Raw genomic sequence first — 23,878 nt, 5'->3', positions numbered from 1 at the left:
TGTTTTGTCGCCATCAAACAATATTGATTGGTTAATTGATTGCAGCGACCTGAAGCAAATTTGATTGGTTGATTATTGTAACCAAAAGCAATATTGATTGGTTGCTTGTGGTGATTGGATCATTGTGGTGACCAAAATCAGAATTGATTGGTTGACTATAGTACCCAGAAGCAATTTTGATTGGTTGTTTTTAGTTTCTTTTAGTTACTAGTGTCCTTCCTCTTTTCCCTGTAGTGTGACCCATGCATGATCTTCTATTCATGGAGCAATATTAATTAATTATAGTAATCAGCGCCCTTGACCTTGATTTTCTTCCCGGCGACTTCTTGGACAAACTAAGAGAAAGACAAGCTCAGTCAAGTTCACCACAAGTCGTAAACGAAGACAACTTCCCGGTACAAACAAAGAGGAACAAACGTCCAAGAAAAAAAAAGCCCCAAAAGAAAAGAAACAAGAATAAGATTCCGAAAGAAATGACCAAAATCGTTAAAACTACCACCACAACACCAGAGCCCATGGTGATACGAAAACCAGATATTAGGAAACCGTCACAGGAAGTTAATTCTAAAAACAATAAAAATGACACACGCACCATATTGCTGCCCACCAGAGAAAAGATTGCGAAACTTCCAAATATTCAGTCACGTGTTATTTCGTCATCGATTCTGGACCAGATCCCGTTGTCTGTCCTGAACCAGATACTGCCGGGAGTTCAGGGTTTTCTGGAGTCTAATAATAACATTTACGACCAGAAGCCCGCGCCAGACGCCTTCAACAGCAGACTACACAATGCAGTAACTCTACATCAACCAATGCTGTCTAATGTTGTCGTTAACTATAAAGACAGACAGGCCAAAGTGCTCCCCCTTACTCCACGCCAATTTAACAGAATAAATAACGACCCCAATAGAAATGCGATTCTTCAGAGTTTGAAGGACATTCTGAGCCCCCCTCCTCCTCCCTCCCCCAACATGCAACAGAATTATCCTAATCCTAGGAGTAGAATGCCAGATTTAAGACTTAGCAGTGCAAATAATCAAAATGCTCTGCAGAATAATATCATTGATTCAAATGTTCCTTTTCAAAGGAAAGGGAGGGGACCACTTAGATTTTTTAATAGAAATCCTTAAATATTTCAAATACAGTAGGAAATAAGCAAATCTTTCTTTAGTTGGCTAAGAAGAAACAAAAAATAGCTGGAACGGAACTTGATTGTACATGTACATATGTATGAATATATTGGATACTAGTATTTCAAAAAATCTTAGGCTTTCTCTGTTCTCTTTATACAATCGGCAAAACGGGTGATATTTCTTACAAAAAGAAGCATCACTTTATTGGAGTTAATGTTTTACAAACTCAAAAAATTCGTTTCTTTTGTCAGACCTTTATGCAGGGTCTTAAACAACAGAAGTGTGAGTAATTATAACAGCTTTTGAGAATATTCTTAAATTCAGGAATTATGTTGAAACACATGATATTACATGATATGTTAGATCAAGATACATTTCCTAAATTATTAGATTTCTATGACTTTTCTAAAAACGTTTTGACATTTTGGCTAATTTAATAAGATATTATAATAGATAAGAATCCTGGATGTAATCTTGAAAAATTATATTGTGGAATCAAAATGGCAAATTCAAAATCAAGGCCAAAATCTTTCACTGGTTTTTCATGATTAGCGATTGTGGTCATGTTATAGTCTTGATTTGCACTAATTCAATTCAAATTTTAAAAATTAAACGTTATGAGGAGGATTCTAGTTACTATCATTAATTTCGCCCATTAACAATCGATTTAAACTGATTTCTATCCGTGCGGTTTTTTTTGGGGGGGAGGGGGTGTTCAATGAGGTGCATTTCAGTCCTCTTAAAATGCAAAAGATAATTGATAGTATATTTATTTTCTAAAATGCTTTAGCTACTATTTTTTTTTAAGATGTTGACCTTATCAATTCACTCTGATAAACTTTATATTAACCATAATATTAAGTCCACAAAAAATATATACATTCATTGACTGAGTTCGTTAGCAACATGCATTTTTTCGGACAAAAGAAGCAGACAGGTAGAAGATAGACAGTTTGGTTTGAGGGTCGGGGCCATTCCAAGTTTTTTCTAGGTCTAGCGTCCGCGTGCGCCTTGGTTTTCGACACCCCATATGTGGAAAAAAAAACACACAACAACAGGAGTCCTGGAATTGATAAATTTAGTCGAAATTTTGGAATTTTGTGAATTTCTCCAAAAAATTCTGTACAGTAAGTTATTTTTGGTGTATTGTAAGCATTTGATCCCTTGTTTTTGCTTAAGAATGGGTATTTCTTCTATTAGAGCAGTTTAATTATATCAAACCATTTTTATGACCTTTAAGCTTGTGTTTTATATTTTGGCTTGCGTGTTTTTTTGCGAATAGGTGGGTAGGTTTTTGAAAGATGAGTGGACGCTAAACAGAGAAAAAACGTGGAATGGCCCGACTGCATGAACGCATTTTGCCAATCAAAAAATCTTTACAATGCAAATTATTCCGTTTCGTTACAGCTGTTTTTTCGTCTAAATTTTCGGGTGCTCATTACCGCTACATCCTATAACTAGATTATGTAAGGTTTGTATACCATGTTCTAGATTCCTTAATTATTAATAAATTCCAAACTTACATTCTTGTAAATAAGAACAAAGGCAATCACAAGCCATATTACACAGGTACATACAAAAATCCGCATAGGATGACAGATTCTTTTAGACTAAGTATTCAAAATAATTCCTCGGAATTATAACAAAATTGCTAAGGATTTTAGACATGAGGCCTTGGCTTATGCAGGAGAAATTGTATAGGTAATGTTTACTTAATATAAATATTACGGTATAGTGCATGTGTACTTTTTTGTAGCGGTAATGAGTATTGTATAGCTGTTTGGAAAAGTACATCGCGGTAATTTAAAGAAGTTCTTTATTTTAGTTGTTCTTCGAGTTATGGATACGCTACTAGGGCTATTGCCATGATCAGTCTGACTAAAGCCAGCCCCTACTATTTCACTTCGTTAGTAGGTGATATAGTAGGGGCTAGTTTTAGTCAGACTGTAGCCATGATTGTCGAGGTTTCATCGTATTTATGACTAAATCTCGTCCATATTGGATGCCTTGATTTAATTTCTGATATATGTTGAACTTTAAACATTTGTTATATTTTATTAAACTGTCATAATTTTGTACATGCTTATTTTTTTCTGGGATATAATCATATAACTGCATAGTACATAATGATTTGAAAGCAAATATAGATTCCAGAGAAAGGAACTCTTGGAGAAGATTGGCAGAAAAATATATACTTGAACCCTGCTCTGTTTGGAATTATTTAGGGGTATTATGGAGACATTCAGTCGGATTTTCTCTTTTGTTACTTGTACCTCCGAAATTCTGATGATGTTAATTTTATTACAGAATGTAAATAAAACCATTAAAAAATTAATTTACGCCCATGCTTTTCTCTCGAAAATAAACCTTATATGCGTCCTAATTCTTTAATAAAAAATTATGATGTGTTTTGTCACCTTTTCTTTAAAAAAGTTATGAGTTGCTTGTCTTTGGAATTCACATTTGTAATGAAAACTGCATAGATGTCATGTGTATTGAATTATTTTTACAAAAGAAATGACTTCTGTGTTATGTTTTTGGTCTTGCTTTAAGTATGATTTATACCTATAGAAATTAATTGCTCCTTCAATTACAACCTCCAATCATTTTAGTCGAATTTTGGAAAGACATAGACTAAAGAGTACCTATAAAAGTGAAACTTTTAAAAAGAAAATAGTACGCATGTACTTACCGATACGTAGTTTGTGTATTTCTACATCTTCCTTGCCTAAAAATATATTAGAACAATAAAGTATTTATATATATAAACATAGATGTTTATACATGTTCATAATTCAATCGTGAATTCTTGGAATATTTTGTGTATATGATAATTGCATGTATAAAGGAAAGGTGTCCAGTTAGTAATGAAGATCAAGAAAATGAACTCTCTTTTTGTCTGAAAATTTTCCAGGAATTACCTATCGTGTATTTTTGGCACTTTTACATTCAAAAGTTTTTAGCCAATTAATTTTTACAGACAAAGGGATTTCATGGATAGATTTTCCTTCTGTAATACAAGTCATATATAGAAGAGAACTCGAATTCCTTTTGTGTACTGAACAAACTGACATCCAAGTCTGAAATTCTAGTTGAATCTCCCCGCTTCTTTGATCCGCCTATCTGAAAAATATTTAGGATCCATAATAATAATTTTAGATATTTATCTTATTTTTTATGAAGAAAAAGACGAAGATAACGATCAACATATATACAAACTACAAACATCTCATATATACAAACTACAATTATTTTCTCCCTCGTTTCACTCCTCCGCAAATAAATATTTTCTTGACTAATTTATTGAAAAACAAAGAAAAAGAATATACTGTAGGATTGTTGCGTTCGTTACAAATCGCATTTTTATTCAAAACATACAAAGCAAACTACATGTAATAAATTTTACACGATAAACAATGCAAGGGCTGGGAGGGCAGGGAAAACCAAAGACACAAAACAACCTGCGATTCTTTGTAACGAACGTCGCATTAATCTAACATTCCCTGATTAAACAGGTCTGGACGATTTCTAAATATGGAAGTCAAGAAGGATAACCGAAAGTTGCTATAAATGTACATCAAGTACACGTAATTATTTTTCTGTCCAATCAGACAACAGCATTTTTACACACCCCAAAACATATTTTAAAAGAACAAAAAGATAACACGTGCTTTTGTTTTTTTCGTCAAAAAGATTTTTTTAACAAAAAATCTGTAGAAGTAAGATGAAAACTTTTGAAGAATAAGGTATTCCCCACATTTTTACCGTGATCAACCATGACATTTTTATCTCGGTAAAGAAAAAAAAATAATGCACGATAGAATGTAATCGTTTACAGAGGTATAGATCGTACCAGCAAGATTTTATCAAGTTCAATTATAACATTTACCAGAATATATTATATGCTGGTAAATATTATTTTGCTTAGCCGTCCGATTTTCATCGAAAATGCTTATTAAATTTATCGTATGGAGTATACACATATAGTTTTGCATTATCACGGGTTTCATGAGCGCCGAATACTTAGCTATGCAGACTTTAAATGGGCATAAGGAAAGGCGTTTAACGTGGACAAAAGAGAATTTACATGAAATTACATGAATGCGTTTTATCCTAATATCTTACCTCGCAAATATGAAACTGCATGGACTACTAGTATTCTGTAATAAACACTCAAAAATAATAAAGACTGTTATCTTTTCAATAAGATTTTTATGTCAGGCTCTAAAAACTGAAAATTTACCGTATTTATATAATTTTTTTAACGTAAGTAAACTTTTGGGATTGCTACCCCCTATAGAGACAGATTTTTTTTATCCCACTTAAAACGTATTCCAAGCTTTCAAGTCGTGTTTGTTCACGGTAGAATTGTCATAAATATTATATTATTCCCAAATGCGCATAAAGTTTACAAAAAGTTTGTTCTAAAAAAATCTTTTGAGCAAAAAACTTAAAAACCGCGTGTTTTATTTATTCTCTCATGGGTTTGTCTAAATGCTGTTATCTGATTGGTCAGAAAGATTAGTGCCTTGTTTATTCTGTGTATTAATAGCAATTCACGGTTATCGTTCTTGATTTCCTTATTTAGAAATCGTCCAGACCTGTTAAAGTATTTATAGTGAGCGCTAAATCGCTCGTGCATGAAAAACCAGTTTCTTAAGATACGAAGTTTCACGGAGAATACCGAAGTAAAAACGTAAAGAAATAAATTTATTTTCTCCCTCGTTTCACTCCTCCGCAAATAAATATTTTCTTGACTAATTTATTGAAAAACAAAGAAAAAGAATATACTGTAGGATTGTTGCGTTCGTTACAAATCGCATAAAACAAAGGACAGTAGGTGCAATAAATTAAAATAATTTTATAATCCAAGATTCATTGAAACCAGAATTTTATGTTCAAGATTGGCTTTTATATAACCGTCTTTGGCTTTATCCGTGACCCACCGACCATGTATTTTTAAAAGCAATCGAACAGACACATTATCATTAGCAGCGGCTGTAACTCCGCCGCTACATAAACTGTGTAAAGCATATTTAAAACTGTCAAGGCCAATTTCATTTAAAGAAGACAACAATATTTTCCTAGCTCTTGTATATGACAGAGGTTTGAGTTTATTTGAAACGTTGCATTTATTGAGGGATTTACAAAAATTACATCTGTAAACATGTGATCATTGGAAGACTTATCCATCTCAGACATGAAGATGTTTAACCAAAACACAGGACACAAATCGTTTCCAGTTTTTGCGTATATCACCGAATTTCCTCTCCTGTAGATATCCGTTTTGCTTCTGGGAATATCAATTTCGATGTGAGCACTTTCCCAATTGGTATCACATAATCGAATATTTCATACCAGAAAAACACAATAAACACATCACAAAGGAACTTATTCTCGCATGGGTACAAATTTGAAGAAAATTCATGAGTCCGACTTATACTGTAGAAATACGCTTCCAGAAGCGATGTTGATACCCTCTGTTGCACCAAACCTCCCACAAAAAGAGCGACAATAGACACTGATGCAGGAGGATGCGTAAATGAATGCTTCGAACACCAGTCTCTGAATTTAGAGAAATATATGTCGTAGATCTTGTTCGTTGACTGAGATTTTGTATTTCTCACGATATGCGGCAAAGACTCCACTATGTAGCTAATAGGAAAATCGACTTTAAACTTGTCAATATTTATCCATTGGCCTTGATAATTCTCCAATGTCTGAAATATATATTAACATGAAAGTACATTAAAATTCAAACCAAATTTGTACAGTAACCAATAATAGCCACGATATTATATCACACATATTTACGAGCAACTTTTTTTTTTTTCAAAATCAAAAATTAGAGAGCAGTCTTCCATGATTAAAAATCAGTCATCAAAATAGTAGTATATGATTTTCAGAACCAGCATGTAAGATTATAATCTTATATTAGTATTGCAATCATTCAAATCTAGGAGAGCAGTCCTCCTTATTGAATAACAGTCATCCAATCATTTCATTTCAGTATGCATGCATATTGTACACTGGTTAACAGTCAACCTTTGTGTACTATTCTGTTCATATTTCACGATCAAAGCATGCAAATGAACATATAAATATAGTGTTCAACATCATAAATAGGAGAGCAGTCCTCCATGATTAAAAATCAGTCGTCAAAATACTAGGATATGATTTTCAGAACCAGAATGTTAGATTATAATCTTACATAAGTATTGCAATCATTCAAATCTAGGAGAGCAGTTATCCTTATTGGATAACAGTCATCCAATCATTTCATTTCAGTATGCATGCACATTGTACACTGGTTAACAGTCAACCTTTGTGTACTATTCTGTCCATATTTCACGATCAAAGCATGCAAATGAACATATCAATATAGTGTTAAAGTGACTTAATTACGAAGCATCCAATCCCAGTGCTATAGCATTACTGATTAATTTGTAAATACTCTTACTCCTTATTGGATAGCAGTCATCCAATCATTTCATTTCAGTATGCATGCACATTGTACACTGGTTAGCAGTCAACCTTTGTGTACTATTCTGTCCATATTTCACGATCAAAGCATGCAAATGAACATATACATACATCTGTATGTTGTTACAATGACTTAATTACGAAGCATCCAGTTGCGGTGCTATAAAATTACTAAATGTTAGCAGCAAAAACGTTATTTTTATCAGAACATGAACTCTTTTTTTTTTTTTTAATACTCATATCTTTCACAAACCACAAGAACTTTCATTTTTTGTCGATCAAAGAAGACCAAAAAGCTGCTGAATTCCATTTCGGGACGATTAAGGCGCCATATACATGTACACTGTAGAACCGTAATTTAATACATGTAAATGTTTTAGTGACCCCCCCTATCAAATTAATAAATGGGAGGAACAATCCAAATCCTTTGACCAGTCGAAAGAAAATGCGTCGAATGCGTTTGTTCCATGGATCCTAAACAAAGAAAAAAATATTTATTTATTTATTTATCTATGTATTTTATTTTATTTATTTATTTTTTTTGGACATTTTTTCAATTCGCAAAGATATATCGCAAATATAACGTCCCCAAACCTTATTGAAAAATGCAACAATATAATTGCATATGCCCCAAGCGACAAAGTTTGCTTCCACTTTTTGCTCTCGTGAAACCCAACCTACAGAAAAAGTGAATATAGTAAAAACAAAAGATAATAAATCCGAATTCATTGTGCCGATCTGCGAAATTCTACATGTAACATGTTTTGATTGTGTATTACTATATGTAGTTTTACAAGTTTTATTTCTAAAAAAAAAACCAAAAATTTTCACGAACATTTGAACTGTTTTAAGTTCTCTAAAAGTTGAACTTCGAACTCTCTGGTTCGGCCCACATAACATGCAAAACTTTCTTAGTCGAATCTAACATCACTCCACCCCCATCAAAATCACTAGCATCAGTAAAAACAATGCGGTCCGTATGCGATACCGTGGGGAAATAACCCTGGCGGGAATATATATAGGCTCTAGCTCACACCTTACGAGCAGTGGAATTCTAATATTTTCATCCCAACATGATGCATTAGCAATAAACATTGACAGTTTGTTTGTTTGTTTGTTTTTTTTTTTAAATATTATTATCTTGCTATACAAAACTTTCTTATTTATGTGGAGGGATACAAATAAAATCGACTTCTTAATTCCACTCAAAACCGAACCATTCTAACTTTGCATAGGACTCTTACTTGTATCATCAATAATAAGAAAAACCGGCATGCAACAAATCTTTTTGAATATTCTGTAAAAATAAAATACAGTTTTGTTTGGAATCGCAATCCCAGCCATCGTCTAAATACATTAAAACTCATATGCTTTAGCTCTCCAATACAATTCTAGTGGTCTAAATACTTTAGTAAAATATAACCAGCACTATTGAGACCGAAGGGTAGGGCTGTGAATACGAAATAACGCTTTGAACCATTGAAGTTCCAGGTTAAATTTACATGATGTTAAGCACTTGTTAAATAAATTTTGATCATGAATAAACCTTTTTGGCAAAATTGAGATCCTCTGAAGACCCCTCGAATTTGAAAATTTCTCTTTAAAACGCATGCATTCACTTGTCAAAAATCAACAATCAACCTTTGCTTTTTATTCAATGGCGCCGAAACGGTCAGTGGATTAACAAAATTGGCGGTTCAAATCATTCGATGGCTAGCTCTTCTCATCAATTCTAAAATGTACATGTACGTTTCAATAACGGGGGAGGGGCGCTCTGCAATATTGATTTGTTGTTAGACAAATACTGTAGACGTACTTTTTTCCACGGGGTCATGATTCCGCGGAATCTCAATTTCTGTTCAATCCACGGGTAGAAAATTACGCAGATTTTCTAGATTGTCACTATATGCCTTACATTTATACTAAGTACGCTTGGACAAATTTCCGCGGAAAATTTGTGAACGCGTACTTAGCGTAAATTAATACCACGTGGAAAAAAGTACTTCTACAGTATACAACTTTAGAATATGATATAAATTCTATACTCTAACCAAATTTGATAACATTTAAAATATAATTGTTTTGTTTTATAGCATTCTTATAATTCAAGAGATTTTTTTTTTTAAACGATCTTAAACTGAAACAATTGAATTTTCAGCAAACACTGTCAAAGTCAGATTTATAGTCTAATAAATGACTATTATACTCAACTTCATTCTGAACCTCGCAATCTCTCCTCGTTGCGCCGAAACTGCTGTTTAATAAACTGACAGCGTCAATGACATCAAAATCCTGTCCAGAATTGAAGCTTGTCTCTGTACGTTGTTTTTAAGGAATATCTCTTTTAGAAGTTGAACTTGAAAATAAAACTCTGTAATCTAAACATACCAAAGACACAAAACAACCTGCGATTCTTTGTAACGAACGTCGCATTAATCGAACATTCCCTGATTAAAGTATTTATAGTGAGCGCTAAATCGCTCGTGCATGAAAAACCAGTTTCTTAAGATACGAAGTTTCACGGAGAATACCGAAGTAAAAACGTAAAGAAATAAATACATCTCATATATACAAACTACAAACATCTCATATATACAAACTACAAACATCTCATATATACAAACTACAAACATCTCATATATACAAACTACAAACATCTCATATATACAAACTACAAACATCTCATATATACAAACTACAAACATCTCATATATACAAACTACAAACACTATAATTTTGCGAACAGTCGTGTTTGCTAAAAATTTCAATAACGCCAATAGAATTGACATAGACTTTATAAAGGAGAATTATTGAAATCTCTGTAGCATCAACTTATTTGTGAGTAGCTGCAGATCTGTAGCGTTATGGTTTTATATACTTGTCTTTGACCATAACGTTACAGATCCCGTAATGCAAAAAATGTGCAATTTACTGCGCAATATTTTTTGCGCTTTGGGGGAGAATTTCTCCATTTTCTAGCATTGGTTAATCATCTACCTTTCACTCCCTAATTCTAGACACATTCTGTAGCCAATATTTATGTTTTATCTACCTCCCAACTATTTATAGTTGTCTCTATAGACAATAAACTCGCTTAAAGTGAATTTTTAGTAATCTAACATATAATTTTAGTCAAGTGAGTTTATCACTTGTAGAGACGACTATAAAGAGTAAGTAGATGGATAAAATATATAGAATAGTTAAATAATGTTTCTAGAATTAGGGAGTGAAAGGTAGTTTATTGACCGGTGATGGAAAGTGGAGAAATATTGCGCCGTAAATTGCACCTTTTTTGCATTACTGGATCAAAGACAAAGACAAGTATATAAAACCATAACGCTACAGGTCTGCAGCTAATTTGTGAGTAAATCGTTTTTGCTATGCCAGGTGCTCCGAATTAAACTACTTGTTGTCTGTCTACCTGGTGTTGAAAGTGAACAATACCTTAGGCTAGGTAAACTTAATATTAAAATTTAAACCTTTATGATATATATATAATTATTTTGCTTAAGTTCAAAAAAAGTTTTTCATTCATGTTTAAGGTCAAGATCTATAGTAAATGAAAGGTCCCTACACAGATATATCGAATTTAAGAAATTATATATCATTCCTTAATGATGCTTTATAACTTTAGCTAGATCAAATAAGGTATTTCGGGGTATAATTTGTCAGTAAATAAGATAAAAATTATATTTTAAACTGTCATTTCCAATGAAAAAAAAAAGAGAACCGGTCATGAATATGGAAGTGTTTTTTTTCCCATATTCGAAAAAGGAATTTACATGTATCCAGATTGCCTTCAGTCTTCCAGAAAACGGTAATTTATATGTCCATAGCCTCTTCTTTAACATAATGTTAAACAAGCAAATTCAAAGAATTGTGGTCCCCCGCTTTCGGTGTCTTTTTGGGTGAGATGTCATTTCTTATGAACTTTTGTGCCTATATATGAACGCCCTATCATAATTTATCTATTTAGAAAGTATCACTGAACTCCAAGGTCAATGGCAAAGGGTTAACGTGTTTGGTATCCAATGAAAAGTCTTCTCAAATAAAGGATTACATATGTGAATTATGAAATCCCTAGCCCTTACCATTCAAAAGTTATGGTCAAGGTTAAAGTTTACTGATCAGTACAAAAAATCTCCAAGGTCAAGGTCAATGTTTGGAATTTTTATGTTAAAGTGGGTCAAACTCCAAGGTCAAAGGGTCAAATTTGGTGGTACCCAAAGAAAGGTCTTGTCACAAGAAATACACATATGAAATATGAAAGTCATAGCTCTACTAAATCAAAAGTTATGGGCAAGGTTAAAGTTTTTGTGACGGACGGACAGCTAGACAGACAGACAGACAGAGAGACGGACAGACGAATGAGATTTAATGTCCCCTCGCTTTCGCGAAAGCGGGGGACAATTAAATATAGGTATAGGTATAGGGACTACTTTTCATGTAATTTCACATTGAATTCCATGAAGATAATTTTCTACATATACTTAGTAATTCTATTAGAGCCGTAAGGTACGGGAAAACGGAAAGTTGAAAGTACATTTACTTTGTCTGATATGGAAATACTCCCATATTCACGACTCCTTTTCTTAATTTTTCGTTGGAAAACGACAGTAAAAAATTTGCAAGATTTTTCATCTTGTTTACTTTCAAATTATGCCCCAAAACACTTTATTTGATCAAGCTAGTTATAATTAAAGCATCATTAAAAGAATTTATTTCTCAGATTTGATAAATATGTAGGCATATTTCATTTAAAGATCTTAACCTTAAATCTTCGTTCTAAAATACTAAGGTATTCTTTGTGCAAACAGCTATAATAGATATACCTTTCGTGTATAGGCAATCTTTGGAGTTTAATTGGATCCGCTCCTCAAAAGAGCTCTTCAGTGCACGAAGGTAGGAAACTGAGTGTTTACTAAAGATGGAAAGCTCCACAAAACAGCCAATTTTATAAGATTTTTGGGGCTAACTGGGCACAGGACACGACTTGGTATAAGTAAAATAAACAGGTATGTTACTATTAAACCCCAGAAATTTATAAAAATCAAGAATCGATGTTGAACTGACTTCATACTGCAGTTAGATGTTTTCGTAGACATCTGACCTACTTTTCCGACCTTGTAAAATTAGGGCGCAGTGTTTACATTCAGTGTTTTTCCAATATAGCGGTGTTTGACAGCATACTGTCATACGGATATGTGTTGTAATATTCATAATAAGACCTTAAATTCAATTTACTTTGATAAAAAAAAAACATGGCTGAATAATTCAGTGAATTACTAAAATAAATAAATGAATAGGCCTATTAAGATATTAATCTTGGCAAGGTCCAGCACAATATCTTGATTTAGCTTTAATTATAGCTTGATTAAGCAATATATTTATTATTTAAGCTATTCTGATTTAGTCAAATTGTTTCTCTTTTTAGTAAATTAAATTGTTATTTTACAAAAATTTGAGAAACTGTAAAAAAAAAAAAAAATTTGCTCTATATAATATAGACAGCATGGACAGCTAGTCTAGTGTCTCTAGTACAAAGATTAACAAGAAAACATTGATGTAACCATCAATTGTCGCCCGGGAAATATATAAAGTAAACGATGAAAATGACTCTTGATCATCAAACCGCTTCGATATATGTGTGAAAAGGCATGCGACTAATTGATGGAGACGATGGTCGCGAATATTTTGAAACCTTGCATTCGGATAAAAATCAATCAAAAACGATGTCACTTAAATAAACTTGATCATTTCCTCAAGTAAATGTTGGCTGCATAAAATATAAATTGAAGTTTAACACAGGCATCACCTATATTTAAAAATGTGTTAATTTTCAAATTTAGAATATGAAATACGAACTGTGCAAAGTATACGTTTTTATCCGAGAAGAAAAATTCTATGTTCTAAAAAAAAGGGACTGTCATTTTTTCGATAGTAAATGACTAGCAAATTTATATATTAAATATGAAAAAAATATATATTTTTACAGATTCACTTTATGGAAGTATATATATTTATTTATGAATCTCGTAATTTATAAATGGAAAGAACATTTTGATTAACAATCTTTTTAATGTTTAGAAAACATTTAATTCTAAATAACCACTCCCACCCAAATCCCCATACATAAACACTTAAACTTAAATGTATATAGCAGCCCGGTCCTCCGGGCTGCAATAATTATAAGTTTTACTGCTCAATAAAGAGTTGCATTTGTAATGGTTTGGGCCGTGGATATCAGCCTGGCAGCTTAGCTCAGTTGGTGACTACTGACTGGAGATGCAGGGGTCATGGGTTCGATTCCCAGTCCAGCCATACATTTTCTCTCTTCCTGTTACACATTAAAGGGTTATTTCCTATTAATTCACACCTTTATATATCAATCAATAAAGATCTAAAACTTATGTGTTTTTAAATCTGATTCTGTCTGCATTCATTCAATTTAATTCAGGGTCCTTTTACAGCTGGCCATGGAATATGATGAGAAGGTTATTTTTCCCTGATTATAATTACACTAAGAAACCATCTTTACACCTACAACTCAGCTGTACAACTAAGTCAGTGAGTGAGCAAACAACAGAAGGGAGCTAAGAGAGTAGAGTGTAATCAATGGATGACCAGGATCTGTTCAGGGGAAAGAAACAAATATGGAAAATTGATGGAAACTGGTATCTGTGTATGTACCTGATGTTAAGTAAAGACATAAGTCCAATAAAGAGGTTTAGAAGTGCTTAAGAAAATAAACAATTGAACAAGTATAAATATATATCAGATATCCGGACGCCAGATATCCGTATGCTTCAGTATCTGGATGACTTTTCAGCAAAACAGAATTTTTTAAAGTTATTTTGTCTTGTTTATCTGGTAATTCAGATATCAAGAAACTTCACATAGCTGGACAAATTGACTAGGAACCAAAACGTCCGGATAAATGAGGCCCCACTGTATATGTTTCTTGAAAAAATTCCTATAAGAAACAAGCATTAGATATACTGTACAAAAATTTACAATGATGTTTTCCCCCTTTGCATGTAACAAGTGTATGGACACCTTACATGTATTTCACCTGTACTGTTGACAGACAAGCAGTTTATACGGGTGTGTAAATGTGAGGCCACAGGCACCGTCTTGGACCCTTACCTCTGTACTCGGTGTACAGACACCTTTACTTCCTACCTGGATTACCTGTCACACACCTGTACACCTAGGAGGCTGTACCAGTGCTGTTCCTGTAGACACCTGTATGGGACTGAGGAGGAGTTTGACTCTCATGACTGTAGACCCTGTCGATATCCATCTGGCAGTATAGACGATTACAGTGAGTAGGAGTAGCTCCTTAAACTGCAAATCAACCTTGTATATATTCTGCTAGAGCACTTTATACAGTGCAGGTTCTTATGATTTTTCAACATCATAGATCATATCAGTTGATCATTTATATATTCTTAATATTTATCTAGTCCCAGAAATTACAAGTATTCAAAGTGGTACCTTAAAAATATGTTATTTTTTATGGTTTAAGATCAACTTTTGAGATAGGCTGACTTTGAATTAGCACATCCTAGGGCCTTTTGAATTCTATAAAAATATGTACATTGTGTATACATACAGCATTTTATATACTGGTATACAACTGTCACAGTTCTTTGCAGTTTAAAAGAAAACCAACAATTCTTATTTCAGCATGTTCAGACACTTCCATTGGGGGAGAAATTGACTTGCCTTTAGAAACAATGAAGCACACAAACTCCCCAGGCATTTTCAGTGCCTCAGCCAAAGAAAATAGTGATGGACTTCTACAAAAAGTAAAGAAAGATGAGATGGATAGTGATGCAGACAGCTCACAGACTGAAGAAATGGAAGGATGTACAGATAATGGTAACATGACTGACCTCCCTGATAATGAGGGGGGTCTACATGCAACAGATCTAGAGAGTGCTTTCCATTCTCAAGATCATCAGGCAACAAGTGCTTCAAACGGTGACATCGCTACTGAATCTCAAGAACAAGCCCTGCAGGAAGCAGGGGTTCTTCAAGATAAGAATAAAAGAAGACAAAAGTCTTCACCGGCAACAAGAGAGAAGAGGGTCACTGGAACAAGAGTGAGAAAGAGAAAACAGGGAAGGGAACATTGGGGGGTCATCAAGCAGGACGTGGAAGGTTTGAGTGAGGTTATTCTGAGTCAGGTTACTGGTGTGGAGGGCAGGGCAGGGGTGACAAAGAAGAGTATAGTGAGTAAGGTGGTGGAATCAGAGATTCAGAGGACCAGGAGCACCAAATGGAAGAATGGGGGAGAGGAAACGGAGGCAGGTGATCCACCGACCGGAAGCAAAGGAGAGATGGATCATTCTTTGAAGGTTAAAACTCAGAAAGACATCACTGGGTTGAGCAGAAACAGTATATTTACAACATCATGTTCTGAAAAGGTTTCACACAGTCAAAGTGGACCTCATAATGAGATTCCTCAGGTTCCATTAATAGAGCCTAATGAGAAAGAAGATTCAAGAGATGAAAAGGAAATGCATGGATTGAGTAAGTCCAGTAGAAATACTGCTGCTGGGTCTGGTCATTCTGAGGCAAAGTTAGTTTTTCAGAAACTAGGAATATCAAACATCCCAAATCCTGGTAAAGAATTCAAAGTCTTTAAACTTATGGCTTCAGATCCATTCAAAGACGCGAAAAGCACCAGCATTGTCTCTCCTGTTCAACACCCTAAGGCTGTAACATCCACTCCAACAAAAGGTGTCAGAAATAACAGATCTCTCATAAAGCTTTTGTCCACTCCTCCCACTGATTATACCAGCCAACACGCACTACAGACTAGTTTACTTCCTTGTAATAATGTTTTCTCACCATTTGCAAATAGCAATGTTCCAAGTTCCTCTCAAACTGGGCAAAATCCTGACTCAGTGATGAGGGGCTTTGCTTCAGCAACAGGATTATCAACATTAACAAATGATTCTATAAGCACATCACAACAAGAGGAAAACACCGATTCCCAGTTTAGTGAGGAGGGACCAGACATTTCCATTGTTAAAAGTGAACAAATGGAGGAATCTGTTAATGATTCAGAATGTGTGGATGATGTTCCACAAACCCCAGACCCTGAAAGGGAACCAATCATTACCAATATTAAGAGTGAACCGATGGACGACTATTCCTATAATATTCCACCTACACAAGTTACCAATAGTGACCATGCTGTAGAGGGTCAAAAGTCCATTATAAAGAGTGAGCCCATGGACAGTATATTTGATGTTCCACAAACACAAGATAATGATATTGACAGTACCATAGAGGGTCAAAACCCTTTTATCAAGAACGAGCCTATCGATGATTCTTATAATTTTAGCGCGGGTTATTCAGTAAGTCAAAATGACACTCCTGAAACCATTGAAGAAAGTATACACTTCACAAATTTAAAGAAAGAGACTGGAAAAGATTCATCTAATTTTACACAAAATCAGTATGATTTTCCTCATTCCGGAGTCACCGCCGAAGGTTACGGAAACTTTACCACTGTTAAAACTGAACCAGGGGAGGAGTCATCTGACTTAAGTTCTTGTTATTCAGAGAACCAAAATGTTCTGCATTCTCAAGTCACAGAAGAGAAGCAGAATCTGGCTATTGTTAATGCTGTTAGTGCTGCACTAGAGAATTCAGGAATTCCTCCAGAAATCTTGTACGGAGAGAACGAGACAGAACAAACCTTACCAACAGAGAAAAGGACTGGTTCAGATACAGGACAGTTTTGGCTCTACAACTGTAAAACCTGTGGAAAGAAATTCAAACATGCTGGAACATTAATGGTGAGTGAAATATTCCCTTAAGGTTCTCTGACCCCAAGGTAATAAAGGTAATTCCCACTGTGGGAACAATGACTCTCATTCAGTTTCAATAATATTTCCACACTCAATATTTTTCAATTCATGGTTAGATTAGCCTGAAGTGGTTCAAAATATCTCTTTGTATGATTGATAATCCTTTGAGAATAAAGAAAACACAGTGAACATGATGTCCCTAAACAACCCAAAAGCTCCCTAAGTGTGTTGCTAGCTATAAGATACACTGGAACATGAACTGAAATCTTTAATTTTACCCCTGACAGGTACACAAGTGAGCACACAACCTGGAGAAGAAGCAGTTTCAGTGTTTTATCTGTTATTTTACTGTTGACAGGTACATGAGCAAGAGCACAACCTTGTGAAGAAACAGTATCAGTGTTTTATCCTTTATTTTACCCCTGACAGGTACATGAGCGAGCGCACAACCTGGAGAAGAAGCAGTATCAGTGTTTTATCTGTTATTTTACTTCTGACAGGTACACGAGCGAGCACACAACCTAGAGAAGAAACAGTATCATTGTTTTATCTGTTATTTTACTTCTGACAGGTACACGAGCAAGCACACAACCTAGAGAAGAAACAGTATCATTGTTTTATCTGTTATTTTACTTCTGACAGGTACATGATCGAGTGCACAACCTGGAGAAGAAGCAGTTTCAGTGTTTTATCTGTTATTTTACTCCTGACAGGTACACGAGCGAGCGCACAACCTGGAGAAGAAGCAGTTTCAGTGTTTTATCTGTTATTTTACTCCTGACAGGTACACGAGCGAGCGCACAACCTGGAGAAGAAGCAGTATCAGTGTGTTATCTGTTATTTTACTTCTGACAGGTACACGAGCGAGCACACAACCTAGAGAAGAAACAGTATCAGTGTTTTATCTGTTATTTTACCCCTGACAGGTACATGAGCGAGCCCACAACCTGGAGAAGAAGCAGTATCAGTGTTTTATCTGTTATTTTACTTCTGACAGGTACACGAGCGAGCACACAACCTGTAGAAGAAGCAGTATCAGTGTTTTATCTGTTAATTTACTCCTGACAGGTACATGAGCGAACACACAACCTAGAGAAGAAACAGTATCATTGTTTTATCTGTTATTTTACTTCTGACAGGTACATGATCGAGTGCACAACCTGGAGAAGAAGCAGTTTCAGTGTTTTATCTGTTATTTTACTCCTGACAGGTACACGAGCGAGCGCACAACCTGGAGAAGAAGCAGTATCAGTGTTTTATATGTGGGAGGATCTGTACAGCAGCAAGCTACCTTAAAGTTCATCTCAGGACCCACAAAGAGGAGCCCTCAGACACCACAAAGAGAAAGATTCAGTAAGTACATTCTAATTTAAATTAATAGAAGGTAAGGAGAAGATTTTATCAGTTAAACTCATGCTGCTTCAACAAGAGAATGTGACATCGAACAATTGGATGGGGTTAACTCTTGATTTAGGCCATCTTTAAAAAATTGTTTGTTTGCCCTCTCTTGGCTAAAAATGTCAGTCTCAAAAATTTTAACCTCCAGGAATGATATATTTATCTATTTTTTTCCCTTTGAATCTTGCATTGTCAACAACTTTCCCACAGCACCTACTTACTGATCTCATTTTTTTTTTTTACTTTGAGTCATGGGAAAGCAAACACAGAATATTTTGAGAATGGCCTTACTTTTAACATGTTTAAATAAAATGTATAAAATAAAACACTTAAACTTAAGGTTGAGATATTTTAATTCCAGATGTTTTAAATGTGATGAACAATTCCTCACACGAAAAGAACTTCCAGACTCACATGAGGATGCACTTTCAGAAGGGGCTGACTTACTGTATCAAGTGTGGGAAAGGATATCACCCACTACCACAAAAACCAGCTAGACAAACACATGGAGAATCACACAGGTAAATATAGTCACTAGACAAACACATGGAGAATCACACAGGTAAATATAGTCACTAGACAAACACATGGAGAATCACACAGGTAAATATAGTCACCCGCGAGAAAAACACTTGGAGAAACACACAGGTAAATATAGTCACTAGACAAACACATGGAGAATCACACAGGTAAATATAGTCACTAGACAAACACATGGAGAATCACACAGGTAAATATAGTCACTAGACAAACACATGGAGAATCACACAGGTAAATATAGTCACCCACTAGACAAACACTTGGAGAGTCACACAGGTAAATATAGACACTAGACAAACACATTGAGAATCACAGTATAGTCACTAGATACTAGTCACTACACTGGTAAATATAGTCACACACATGGAGAATCACACAGGTAAATATAGTCACCAAACACATGGAGACAAACACTAGACAAACACATGGAGAATCACACAGGTAAATATAGTCACTAGACAAACACATGGAGACACACAGGTACACACTAGACAAACACATGGAGAATCACACAGGTAAATATAGTCACTAGACAAACACATGGAGAATCACACAGGTAAATATAGACACTAGACAAACACATGGAGAAACACACAGGTAAATATAGTCACAAGACAAACACATGGAGAATCACACAGGTAAATATAGTCACTAGACAAACACATGAAGGATCACACTGGTAAATATAGTCACTAGACACCTGGAGAATCACACAGGTAATTATAGTCACTAGACAAACACATGTAGAAACACACTGTAAATATAGTCACAAGACAAACACATGGAGAATCACACTGGTAAATATAGTCACTAGACAAACACATGGAGAATCACACCGGTACCAATATAGTCACAACAAACACATGACACAACACATGGAGAATCACACAGGTAAATATAGTCACTAGAAAAACACATGGAGAATCACACAGGTAAATATAGTCACCCGCTAGACAAACACATGGAGGATCACACCGATTTTGTTTGAAGAATAAAGTACAGTAAAACTTGGGTTATAATAAAGTGACTGGGACTTATGAAATTACTTCACTATAATCATTATTTGTTATATCAGTATAAGGAATTGGATAAATAAGCAGGGGATGCAAGATAACTTGGCAATATTCCTGAATTCGTAATATCTGTGATATTTTTTTTTCTCATTGACAGAAAGGGTGTTTCTCTGCAAAAACTCAGCCAATGAATAACAAGTTTTTTTTTTTGATTAACAGATAAGTACCCATGTAAACATTGTGGTAGAGAATTCTCCAGCCAGGCAGGAAGGACTATCCATCTCAACAGTCACAACAAAGAGAAACAAACCAGTAAACACCCAACAGGTATTGTCAAATTTTGTTCTGTGTCTTCATGAAAATCTTCACCCCTTTTGCCCTCATTGCTAGAGGCCTAATTTAAAATGGCCAGGGGCAATTTTCAAACACTACATAATCCTTTTAACAAAACTGTGTCTGGTTGGAATTAAAGCAGGGCAAAAATGTTTGCTTGGGTAAAAGGGCAAATAGATAACAAGCTTTCGTTTGATTGACAGATAAGTTTCCCTGTGAGCAGTGTGGCAAACAATTCTCAGCAGCAAGCAGGGCCCTTCATCTTACCATTCATAACAGGGACAAAGAAACCATTAACTGCCCTATATGTGACAGAGTTTTTGAAAAGTAAGATCAACAAACAAACCATTAACTGCCTTATATGTCACAGAGTTTTTAAAATGTAAGGTAGACAAACGAACCATTAAATGCCCAATATGTCAGTTTTTTGTCCCCCGCTTAAAAAGTGGGGGATATTAATTTGGGTTTGTCCGTCCGTCTTTGTCACGATATCTCAAGAAACCTTTGAGCTTTTGCAATGAAATTTTGCATAGCAACTCCTTATGGAATAAAGAAGAATCCCATTGATTTTGAGGTCAAAAGGTCAAAGGTCAAGGTCATAAATAAGCAAATTCTGTCTGTTATAACTCTTTTGTTTCCACACGATATCTCTAGAACCATTTGAGCTATTGCAATGAAATTTTAGAATAACAACTTCCTGTGGCCTAATGAAGACCCCTATTGATTTTGAGGTCAAAAGGTCAAAGTTCAAGGTCATAAATTTATAAATTCTGTCTGTGTGTAACTATCATTTCCAAGCGATATTTCAAGAAGATTTTGAGCTTATGCAATGTAATTTTATACCAAAACTCCCTAGGACCTCTCTCACCCCTCTCAAAGTGCCCCGCCCCGTTTGTTTTATTAGTATTTATGGTATTACATGTTGCTATTTTTAGCACAGGGGCATGAGGAGAGTTATTGCGTATAAAAGAGGTTTTCAGCGGACTTTATGTTCTTATTACATCTATTAGAACTGTTTAATAAAGGCTAAATAAATCAAACACCATGGATTGTGTAAAATTTTGACAATACCGAACATGGATATATACATGTATGTGACTTCACTTCTGCTTATACTTGACTTCTTGTAAAGCGATTCCACGGTATAGTGGTATGTTTCTCGCTTCCCATGTGAGAGGTCCCGAATTCAAGTCCCGGACGGACCACTTTTTTTTTTAGAAATACCTTTATTTAAACTAAATTATAGTATTCAGCATGCGAAATGAGAAATTTACGAGGTCTGGCTTGTACAAACTCATAAAATCATCATTACAGTGTGATAAATATTCCATGTAAAAAGAATCTTCTATACACATAATAAAGAATAAGCAATTAAATCTTTATATCCATAATTATATATTTTATTTGCTTCAGTATACATGCATGTATACATTTAATAATTCTACAAATCCAGTGAGGGGGATCCGACCCCCCTCCCCTTCCCCCCGAACTGCCATGTTTCACTTTTTCCCCCTTCCCCCCGAACTGCGCACTGCGCAATGTTTCACTTTTTCCTTAAGCGGGGGACACAAATTCTCTGAATTAGCTTGTAAAAACTAAGGATGACAAAGGAACCAATAATTGCCTTATATGTCACAGAGTTTTTAAAATTAGAAAAAAAATATATAAAAAGTTTTAGCTAGTGCACATTTCTTTTTGACCAGTAATAGAGTATTATCTTTCTTTACAGAAATTTAGTTAAATATGAGAGTCACTTGAGGGAGCATGAGTTAGCTACCCTGTTTTTATGCCCCGTCTGTGGCCATGGATTTAGTACTAAAGGGGAGCTAACTTATCATCAGAAGAAACACCTCCAGAAGACAGAGGGGGCCAGTTCACATGTACTTAATGCTGTCCGGGGCCTGGTCAGTCACAGACAGTGAAGTGAGTTGAGACAGAGAAAAAGGAAATAATGTTTGCCTGCCCTCTCCTGACTCAGGATGAAGTGAAGGCATTCAACAAGGAGAAAAACTGACAATGAACATCATCTTGAAATGAATTCATCAGGATATTTTCACCCTCCCAGCCTCCGATTCCAGTGACAGAATCCAAAAGTTTTTGGATCAACAAAGAGACACAAACAAAGGCTCATTGATTCTTTGACTTAACTGGTAAAGAAAAGAAACCGTTGTGATTGACACTGTGAAAAGAAGTAGGTCTAAGCATTATTGAAGCTTAGAGTGAAAATGAAAGTACACCAAAAGGATGCATAAAGTGAAAGTACAAGGGAGAGAAAAGGATTTGGGAAAAAATGAGCATGTTGACATTTTGACATGCTTTGTTTTTATAAGGAATGATAAAAATGATACATTATTTATTTATTATTTATAAAAATTAGATGTATTTGAATGTAATTTTATATGTATAACTTAATCATGTTAATGCAGTTAGTTTTAAAGAGATAATCTAGTCAAGAATTCTTGCTGGCTTTTCTTTTATAAGTTTTATGTTCATTTGATTTGAGGCAGTGATTGGCAGTAAAAAGAGAAAAAAAATTATGAATGTAAATTTAACTTAGCATATCTCTTCACAAATAAAAAAGATGTATAGTCCTCAAAAAATCATAGGATTATTTACCCCCCCCCCAAAATGATTTAGACAACCCCACCCCCACCCCCCAAAAAATGATTTAGACAGATTGCTAAGTACTTACAATTTGAAATAACGAAATTCACAATAGAGGTGAATACCTGGAAGTAAAGGTGATCCATTGATTGGCATTGAATAAAGTAAATGAATCTAGATCTACAAGGCTCCTAAGGATGGTGCTTCTATCTAGTTTTCTGTATAAGCATAATTGACATCAAGGCCATCACAATTTATCCCCCCCCTCCTCCCCACGCCAGAGTGACCTGACACCCATTGCAGATGTGTGGATGGGGATAACTATGTGAAAAAAGTGTGTTGTCTAAGGAGACAACATTAATGTTCATAAACCCTCTGCTCACTCAAATAAAATGTTGCTTGAACCTTCAAAAGCCTAACCTATTAAAATTTATGTTCAAGGTTTGCTTTTTAAAAGTAGGTCAAACTCCAAGGTCAAAGGGTCAAAGTTCTTGGTATGCAATGAAATTTCTTTTCACAAGAATTACTTACATATGTGAAGTATGAG

The 23,878-nt window shown here is 34.8% G+C and overlaps 2 protein-coding genes across 6 annotated transcripts; both read left to right on the top strand.

Moving 5' to 3' along the window:
- The first annotated feature begins 12,519 nt into the window (after positions 1-12,519).
- Positions 12,520-19,338, top strand: LOC134263513 (uncharacterized). Its single transcript, XM_062745864.1, has 6 exons — positions 12,520-12,631; positions 14,087-14,298; positions 14,704-14,940; positions 15,306-17,431; positions 18,654-18,796; positions 19,203-19,338. Exons 2-6 carry the CDS (start codon positions 14,232-14,234, stop codon positions 19,336-19,338), a joined length of 2,709 nt encoding a protein of 902 aa, XP_062601848.1. The 5' UTR covers positions 12,520-12,631; positions 14,087-14,231.
- Positions 19,236-22,670, top strand: LOC134263521 (oocyte zinc finger protein XlCOF20-like). 5 transcript variants are annotated; one of them, XM_062745876.1, is made up of 4 exons: positions 19,236-19,362; positions 20,614-20,721; positions 20,931-21,054; positions 22,457-22,670. In XM_062745876.1, exons 1-4 carry the CDS (start codon positions 19,347-19,349, stop codon positions 22,647-22,649), a joined length of 441 nt encoding a protein of 146 aa, XP_062601860.1. In that variant the 5' UTR covers positions 19,236-19,346; the 3' UTR covers positions 22,650-22,670. The 5 variants fall into 5 exon arrangements, with proteins under 5 accessions (XP_062601860.1, XP_062601862.1, XP_062601861.1 ...); XM_062745878.1 differs by lacking the exon at positions 19,236-19,362 and adding an exon at positions 19,915-19,937; XM_062745877.1 differs by lacking the exon at positions 19,236-19,362 and adding an exon at positions 20,000-20,019.
- The last annotated feature ends 1,208 nt before the right edge of the window (positions 22,671-23,878 follow it).

The sequence above is a fragment of the Saccostrea cucullata genome, unplaced genomic scaffold (genome assembly GCF_032062105.1).
Source record: "Saccostrea cucullata isolate Sc308-1 unplaced genomic scaffold, CSIRO_AGI_Scuc_v1 ctg1150, whole genome shotgun sequence".
NCBI classification, from domain to species: Eukaryota; Metazoa; Mollusca; class Bivalvia; order Ostreida; family Ostreidae; genus Saccostrea; species Saccostrea cuccullata.
The sequence above is the reverse complement of the archived record's forward strand: the minus strand, read 5'-3'. Positions and strand labels throughout refer to the sequence as shown.